A 9,784-nucleotide genomic window follows, 5' to 3' on the forward strand; every position below is an offset into this window, starting at 1 on the left:
GTCTTACCAATTTATCCACGACTCTCTCTCTACCACTTTCATTCCATGGTCCAACAACTTCAGACCCCTATAGTTGCTCTGAACTAAGGCATCACCCTTCCCTTTATAAATAGTCACCATTACACTCTTCAACCAGTCATCTGGGATAGATGTCTCCCACACAATCGCATTTATCAATTTAGCGTTTAAATTCACTCCAATATCACAATGGCTTTCTTCTCCCATTCATTCTTTATTTCAGGTGGTGGGCCTTGCACGGGCTCTACTGCTTCCAGAATATCCCTGTTCCAAGGGAACTCCTCATCTAGCAGGTGCTCATCATAACTCTTCCAAGCATTTCTAATCTCCCCTTGGTCAACCAGTACATTTCCCATGTCATCCTTCACACATTGTTCTCCCATGAGATGCATATTTTGACCGTTCATTTGCTTTGCTATCCTAAATATCTCCCCTCTGCTATCTGCATTATTTATCATATCTGAAAGTGAATCCTGAAACTATTTTTTCAGCCTTGTAAACTTCCCTTCTTGCCCTATGATGTTTAGCCACCAAGTATTCCTCTTTATTCCCTCGCTTTTTCCAAAACCGAAACAGTTTTCTTCTTTTTCTTGAATCGCCATATCTAACTCATTATTCCACCACCATGCAGCCTCATGTCTAGCTGGGCCCTTCGACCAGCCACATGTATTTTCAGTAGCACGCAGCAGCCCATCTTTTAAAGAGTTCCAACAACTCAATCCATCCTCTCCTACCATAGGGTTTCCAAGATTCATTTCCAGAAGTTCCCTCGAGAAAATTTCCTTTACATTCTGATCTCTTAATTTCCATACTCTTCTCCTTGGGACGTAAAGTTTCCTCTTTTCCCTACTCCATCTTAACTTTACATCACACACTCGCAGCCAATGTTGTGAGGTACATTCTTCTCCACCTATCGTTTTCACATCCTTAACCATCATCTTATCTAATCTCCTAACTAGAAAGTAGTCTATCTCGTTCGTTATACCTCCTGACTCAGAAGTGATCAGTCTGCTCAGCCCTTCCTTAAACAGTGTTGCAGATGACCAGATCTAAAGCTTCTCCAAACTCAAGTATTCTTACACCTTCAGTGTTTCTAACTCCAAGACCTGACCCACCATGCACACCCTCATATCCTCCTGTTAATGCTCCAACATGTCCATTCAAATCCCCTCCAATCACAACAACTTCTCTCTCGCACGAGTGTGTCCCAAAACTCATCCTTCTCCTCCTCACTTAATCCTATCTGTGGGGCATATGCTGATACTACTGTGATATACACTTATCAAACAACAGCTTTTGGACTACAACTCTTGCATTTACCCTCCTGACCTCCAACACTTCTCAGCCACCATAATCCTAACACCCCCAGTTCCAGTCACAACGCATCCAAAAAAAAAAAAATGCAATGTCATTGAACATATTGTGTTGTAATGTAATGTCAATAAACCATTCATAATGTATATTCGCCTGTGTTTCCAGAATTTATGGCCACCCTGTCACAACAAACAAAATGGGGGCCAAGGACAGATTCTTGTCGCACCCCACAAAACAACGATCGCAAGTTGAATTCCAACCCATTTAAGACCACAAATTGTTTTCTGTTTAACAGGTACCTTTGAAACCGTTCCAGGGCTATTGCTCTTATCCCATAATGTGATAATTTGTGCAAAATAATGTTATGGTCATTTGTATCAAAGCTTTAAGGAAGTGAAGGACAACACCAACTGTGTTTGCAAATTGATCAATTGCTTGTGCCACTGTCTGTGACGATTTTAAATAAGGCATGAGTGGTACTATATAGAATTGAATTGAGAATTACAAATAAAATAAAATATTGGATTGCTTAAGAAATTTTTCAGTTTGTATAATTGACAATTTTTTCAGTATTTTTGAAGAGCTAGTTAATAATTAATTTGGATGATAATTGCTAATGTAATGTTACGTGGAATGGGGAGGGGGGAACCATAGCTAGACTGTGGTAAGTGTAGTATGGTCCAAATGTTTCGTGTAGGTTAGATTGTCATGAAGCAGTGTTCTATCAGAATAAGTCGTTTGTTACACGCAATGCTGAAGAGGCAGCATATGTAACTTATAGATATGATAGAGAGATGATGTCCATGCAAAACCTCTTGTTTGTGAGCAGGGCTAGGTGTGGACTTTCCATCACAGAGGCACATGTGTCACGTTTAAAACTAGGCCAATTATGATATCTCTGGATAGCGTGCCAACCATGGTGACCGGAGGAAAAGATGCACTGTACATTAATTTTTATTGAGGCCATCTCCATGGGCGGGACCCAAGGGGAAGAAAAGAACTCAGACCACAAGAAGAGGAACAGGAGATGCACATGTAAGAGAGAACCAAGTTGATCAGGAGAGAACAGAGGCTCGTGTGGACAGGACGACTAAGACCTTGCTTGGAGGAGAAGCCTCATGTGGAATCAACCCAAGCTGGGATCACCCCATGTTTTTAGAGGGCCAGGAGGCCTCTGTCTAAAAAAAAAAAAAAGGACAAAGGGGACCACGTGGCCAATTTGAGGGGCAACTCATCGCTGGCCCTGCTCGTGGCCATTTTACTTCATCTGGGCACAATCGTTACTAGCTCTAGTCATGCACCTGGTCTCTAAAACTGGCCGCATTGTGTTGAACTGTGTCCACCCTGTGCACCAGAGAAAAGTGGTCCCTACCTGCATTATTATTGTGTTGTAAAAATGTGATCGTGGCACCGAGTGGGTTAGGATTTGAGCTTTTATTTCCCATTCATTGTGTATGCATATATATATCTTCTTCTTCTTCTTTCGGCTGCTCCCGTTAGGGGTCGCCACAGCGGATCATCCGTATGATCCGCATGGTGATTTGGCACGTTTTACGCCGGATGCCCTTCCTGACGCAACCCTGGTCGCCTCTTACGACACAGGGATATGGTACACCTATTTTAACCGGGGTATACACCGGCCCAGTATACTGGTACTCATTTCACCGACCTCGGAAGGATGACAGGCTGAGTCAACCCCCTGGTGTATTAATTCAGTGGCCCAACGGGGCTTGAACTCAGGACCTTTTGGATCCTAAGCCGCTGCCCTAACCACTGCGCCAACACCAGGCTCATGTGTGTGTATATATATATATATATATATATATATATATATATATATATATATATATATATATATATGTGTATTCTCATTCTCATTCTCATCTTTTTGTCTTTTGACTCGCTTGGCTTGTTCCGTTTATTATAGCGTCTGACACTCTTCCTTGCGCTTTTCAACATAAAAATAAATCCCTTAAAAAAGGTAAGAAAGTGCGTTTCAGCCATTTGCTTTCCTTGTGTTATTGCCATCAATTTTGGCTCATTTGGGCAACGATAAAGTGAAGTAATATTGAACGCAGTGCCTTTAAAGCAAGTTTTGGTCCATCCGTATAGCATCGGCGTGGACAAGATGGTATTGTGGCTCACCATTCTTGATGATTAGATGAGCTTGAGCAATTTTCATTTTCTCAGGTACGACACCATCACATACAGGGATACGTTTATTATAAATGCTCGGGGCTGAATAATTTCAGATAAAACCGTTTTCAAGAGGACATTATTTATTTCACTATTTCCGACAATCTTCTTATTTTTTAAAAACTTTGCACAATGTTTTTTATTTTTAATCTCAATTTCATGAGTCGGAATAAAATAATTAAGAAGTCATATTAGGGTCCCACAAAAAGTTGGTAAACAATCTATTAACAATGGGAATTTTTTTGCTTGGTTTTGCCCAATATTTACAAATTACAGTTAATCATTTAAATGCTCTATTATGGCATTCGTATTCTTACGGGTGACAGGATTCGAACTAGGGTCCCAAAAGTCACTCCTGACTATGAATGCAACAGGTAGTGATGTCAGTGACCCTTCGTTCTCTCCCCAGCCTGCCAGGCTTGGGCCAGCAAGCTAGCCGAGCGGATTTTGGAAGCTTGCACAATTTTGCGAGGGAAGGTAGATGGCAGAAATACCCTTTGGCAGCTGGCGATGTCTGCCCGTTGTACTATTGGGCCAGTTTACTATGTTCAGGAGGTCAATTCATTAATATGAATTCAGGGACAACAATGACTTCCTTATTCAAGCATTAATAAAATGATCATTCACAATCAGCAAAGGCAAAATTCCCTTACAAAACACACACACACACACACACACACACACACACACACACACACACACACACACACACACACACACACACACACACACAGACATTTAGCTAATGGAGGGGGTGGGGAGCATTTGATATAAATGAAAAAGCAGCAAAAAGAAGGTAGATTCAAAAGAGAAATACGGGATTCTGGTTCGGGCCTGGTTTGCTTACAGTTTCATGGTCTCCTCTTAACTGTAAGGCAGAGAGTCGACGATTCCAATAATCAGTGCCCATTCCCACCCCTCCCAGCCACAAGCACATCTGGGAGCATCACCAACACCCGTCTGATCTCTCAATTGCCTGGTTACTTCATGGGAAAGATAGGAAAAATGGATGCACATCTCTCCGAGTCAAAACCTCTCGACGACTCAAACCTCACATGGGATAGAGGGGAAAAAGGTGATCTGCATTTCCTTCAAGCCAAAACCTCTCTCGACTTCTCAAACTTCACATGGGAGAGAGGGAAAAATCACGGTACATTTTTCCAAGCCAAAAACTCTCTCGACTTGTCCCCATTTTCGTCACTTCCCTTGCAGCCGGCAAGAAAGGCAAGGGCGCCTGATGTGGTTCATAATAACAATGTATGTACTTTTCATTGAGAATTCGCCAAAGCAACCATTTACATTGCAAAACAGTCAATATATTTCCTCAATCTTAAAATCAAGGCACATCGCCTTCCATTCTTAGCCATAAAGGCAGAGCGTCCAACATCAGGAACGTCCATCCCATCTGAACAAGACATAAAGCAGCTTTAGGGAAGTGTGTGTAAAAATGGTGGTGTTTCCTATTTGGAATGATTTTCAATTTTGACTGCCAGGTAGGCAAACATAATAATAATAATAATAATAATAATAATAATAATAATAATAATAATAATAATAATAACCTCACTCCTCTCTGTGCATGTGACCAGGATGAAACCAGAGATGAAGTACTGTTAAACGGCAAGTTTGTTTTCCAATTCATGTTCCGACTAGTGTTCAAAATATAATGCAGTATTCAAGTTCAATTCGTGGTTCCTCAATCATAAACCGATGTTTGTAAACAGACGGACAAACCGAAATGAACCAATTGCTAAACCCCACATTTTGCTTCAAGTGTGCGGGGTAACAATAGAATATTAAGAACAAGGAACCAGTTCGGATAAAATGCAAAATATGAACTCAGCAATAAAACAACCAGAAATTGGCAGAGGCTCAAATATCTGTTACGAGGATCAACACTTAGACAATCTTGCCTCGCCCTACATCAAACAGAAATGGGATGGTGAGCATGGATAATAAAGGAGTGAGGAGAAGATGGAGAGAGTTTTCAATCTCCAGAGGCTCTAGTCTAACATTTATAGACAAAAAGTTTGACCAACTGGAAAATCATGCCTTCCGAAACAAAAGCTGAAGTCGAGCAGAAACAGATGGAACGACAAACACGAGAAGTTGTTGTAACACTATGTTCTGCTCCTCGACAGAAGTCCTTGCTCCAACATATTATATTACCTTCTCCACCGAAGATGAAGGAGGCTATGTTTTCACACCTGTCTGTCTGTCTGTTTGTGTGCACAATATCTAAAAAAAGTTGTGGATGGATTCAGATGAAAGTTGGTGGGCAGGTTGGGTATGTGACAAGGACGAATTGATTCGATTTTGGTGAAAATCCGAATGCGGATCTGGATCTGGATACGAGAATTATTTAATTTTTCAAGTGATTCTTCACCATTGAGAGATCGGGCCAAAATGATATACATCACGATATCTCCAAAATGTATTGGGCCCGATATGTTCTCATGGACCAGGTGTAGCGTGGCGGAGGAATGCGCTCTACCGAGTGCTCTTCTAGTTTTATTAATGTGGCTGTGTGTCAAAAAAGAATGAGCACATCAGAGTGCTAAAAGTGAATTAGCAAGAGCTGTGCAGTTAGAACTTATGGTGTGATGGAATGTGCAGACATGGGACAAAATTTGTTTGAACCAGTATGACAAAAGGACTTTTTAAAAATAACTACAAGCCATAACTACAAAGGCAATAATAAATACTGTATAATTGATGTGTTCAGGTTTACTAGATGCAGTATCACATAATCTTTGTATGTCACTTCCGACTACATGACACCGGAATAAAGTGAGCACTCTTTTCCTGTGTGCCAGTCCAATCACTACAATAATGCGTAAAACAAGCAGTTGTACTTTAATCTGATCATAAAATAATCATCATCATCATCATGCACCATGCCCTATGCCAAGGGTTAGTGGTGCTGATTTTGTTACTCGACGACAATCCTGACAGGGACAAGAAATCAGGGCAGGAAGTTGGAATTTGTTCATGGTGCCAGCGATAGCTCGCCGACTCTTCGCGACGGTACCATGGGATCCTTAACGTCCATCAGCTAATGCTGGCAGACGGGACGCCAGTTGAACGTCCATTAGGCACACACATCGATGAATCACCCTGCCTGTGAAACACCAGGATGACAGTTGTATAGCTGGGTGAGGATTTGAACCCAGGCGAGATAGCTTAGAGGTGAGTGCGTGTACCTCAAAGTCAAGGCTATAATGCCAGTCCTGATCTTAAAACACAAGTCAAAAAAGCAGAGCAAATATGTAATGTTGAAAAGGCAGCTACAGAGGGGACAGACAGAGGTAGAGACAGACTTGGAGAACTTTTTAAGCCTCCACTATACTGTTCAACCAAACAGCAACTGATCTGTTGCAAACCGACATAAACATGTGGAAATTAATGTGCTCATAAAAGTAGACCCAGGCCAACAACATCAGAGAGGTTCAAAAAATAGAAGATAGACAGATAGAGAGAAAAAAGACAAAGGGTGTAGGAGATACAGAGAGGGACACGGCTGTGGGGAAGGAGGTACAAACAGAAGGGGACACGTCTGTGGGGAAGGAGGTACAGACAGACGGGGGCACGGCTGTGGGGAAGTAGGGACAAACAGAGGGAGACACGGCTGTGGGGAAGGAGGTACAGACAGAGGGAGACACGGCTGTGGGGAAGAGTCGAAGCAAACAGAGGGTGGAATCAGATAGGGAGAAATATGGCTTCAGGGAAATCCAGAGACAGAGAAAGACATGGATTGTGGGAAGTACAGAAACAGAAGGAGAAATGGCTGCAGGGAAATCCAGCTGCTGGGAAGGAAGGAAAGAGCAGACATCGAGTCACTGCCGCAAATAACACACACAGAAACACAGCTGTAGATACATCGACACAGACATGGAGGGCTGCAGATAGCTCTATGTACAGAGAAAGACAAAGTGAGACAGACAAACATTCAGAGATGTACAAATTGGCCTGTAGAGACGTATGGACATAAAGAGACAGAAAAGGGCTGTGAGGAGATGTATATACAGACATATAGACAGACACGGCTGTAGAGAGCTGCATACCGAGACAGAAAAGGGCTGTGAGGAGATTATATAGACATATAGACAGACACGGCTGTCGAGAGTTGCATACAGAGACAGAAAAGGGCTGTGAGGAGATGTATATAGACATAGACAGAAACGGCTGTCGAGAGCTGCATACAGAGACAGAAAAGGGCTGTGAGATGTATATACAGACATATAGACAGACACGGCTGTAGAGAGCTGCATAACGAGACAGAAAAGGGCTGTGAGGAGATGTATATACAGACATATAGACAGACAAGGCTGTTGAGAGCTGCATAACGAGACAGAAAAGGGCTGTGAGGAGATGTATATACAGACATATAGACAGACAAGGCTGTCGAGAGCTGCATACAGAGACAGAAAAGGGCTGTGAGGAGATGTATATACAGACATATAGACAGACACGGCTGTAGAGAGCTGCATAACGAGACAGAAAAGGGCTGTGAGGAGATGTATATACAGACATATAGACAGACACGGCTGTAGAGAGCTGCATACAGAGACAGAAAAGGGCTGTGAGGAGATGTATATACAGACATATAGACAGACAAGGCTGTCGAGAGCTGCATACAGAGACAGAAAAGGGCTGTGAGGAGATGTATATACAGACATATAGACAGACACGGCTGTAGAGAGCTGCATAACGAGACAGAAAAGGGCTTCAGAGAAGGTGTAGCCACTGACAAAGAAAAATGGCTGCAGACATACATCAAATGAGACCGAATTCAAGGTCTGCTGAAAGAATGACAGAAGGACAACGAGCAGACACGGTGAGCGACAGGCAATCGCGGAAGAAAGGGTTAAAAAAAAAAAAAGGGACAATCGCCATGCGGACACGGCACCAGACAAATGGAGAGAAAAGACGGCAAAGATTACCACCATCTTCAAGCACAAATGCCGGACGAGACTATTTTCCGCCCACCTGATCGACGGGAAGGTCAATAAGCACAGAAAGAGGCTGCAGGAATACGGAGCCGGTCTGTGCCGCAGCCATGGTCGGCGCAGCAACAACGATCCCGTCAGGAGGCCTCAACTCCTTGAATCCACCTCCGTGATCCTCGTCGTCCTCCTCCTCCTCCTCCTCCTCTTCTTCTTCCTTTAACCCCTCCCGTTACACCGTTGCACTCCCCGCCACACCGTCACACATTCCTCTTGATTCGTCCTTCTCCTCTCTCATTCCTCACTTTCCTCTTCTTTCACCTCCCTCACTCTCCATACCCTCGACCCTCTCTCAATCCTCTCCCCTCCCCTTCGCCCCTCCTCTCCCACTCTTCCTCTCAGCACTTGTGAAACACACTTCGATCTTCTTTATTCACGTCCTCTCCAGTTCCCTCGTCTTTAAGTAATCCATACACGTAAACCCTTTCATTGTCTCCTTCATTTTGCTTTCTTCTCAAACCTCTTTTTCTCATTCGATATGTATATGTATATGTATATGTATATGTATATGTATATGTATATGTATATGTATATATGTATATATATATATATATATATACATACTGTATATCTATATATATACATACTGTATATATATATATATATATATATATATATATATATATATATATATATCATAAACACAGAGCCCTATTACAACATTAATTCTTCGTTTACTCCCTTCAAGGTCGTTGGTAAACGAACATGATTGTGCCTTAATTGCCTCCTTTTTGTGCTCTATAATCAGGACAATTAGGAGAGGGATCATATGTCTGATGGATGTTCATTTTATTTTATACTTCCCACGAATCAACCGTTTGTTTGACCTTGAGTGATTTAGTTTTTTTTTTTTATTATTTTTAGAGTCGAAGGACAGCAAAGTCCATTCTTCTTTTGTTGTTCCACATTTATCTTCACATTTGTGTGAAACATGAAATAAATAAATATATATGGATGTCTGGGATATATGGAATAAATAAATATGTATGGATATACGTGCACTGAATGTGTAAGCACGCCCCGCTAATGGGAACGGGGTGTTCCAAAAAAAGACCTGGACATCTTTGGTTGTTAATTTAGTTCGAACCACAAATGACAATAACTCGTGTAACGCCTTGATGTCCTGCGTATGACAAACGGAGCTCACATTGAGGTGTACCGATGGTGTGCACAAAACATTATCAGTGTCTGCATAATATAAACCAAAGGGTGTTGTTCTATCATTTTGTGGTACTAAATATATTAACGAC

The 9,784-nt window shown here is 42.0% G+C and overlaps 1 protein-coding gene across 1 annotated transcript in view; it reads right to left on the reverse strand.

The window, feature by feature from the left end:
• Positions 1-8,817, reverse strand: part of LOC147017402 (membrane-bound glycerophospholipid O-acyltransferase 2-like) — a 111,451-nt gene extending 102,634 nt beyond the window's left edge. Inside the window, exon 1 of the mRNA XM_085847028.1 lies at positions 8,518-8,817. Within this exon, the coding sequence (XP_085703154.1) occupies positions 8,518-8,589 (72 nt within the window). The 5' untranslated portion in view covers positions 8,590-8,817. The remainder of the gene's footprint in view (positions 1-8,517) is intronic.
• Between the last annotated feature and the right edge of the window lie 967 nt (positions 8,818-9,784).

Source organism: Eptatretus burgeri, chromosome 11 (assembly GCF_056783735.1).
Source record: "Eptatretus burgeri isolate ZD-2024b chromosome 11, Ebu_testis_v1, whole genome shotgun sequence".
NCBI classification, from domain to species: domain Eukaryota; kingdom Metazoa; phylum Chordata; class Myxini; order Myxiniformes; family Myxinidae; genus Eptatretus; species Eptatretus burgeri.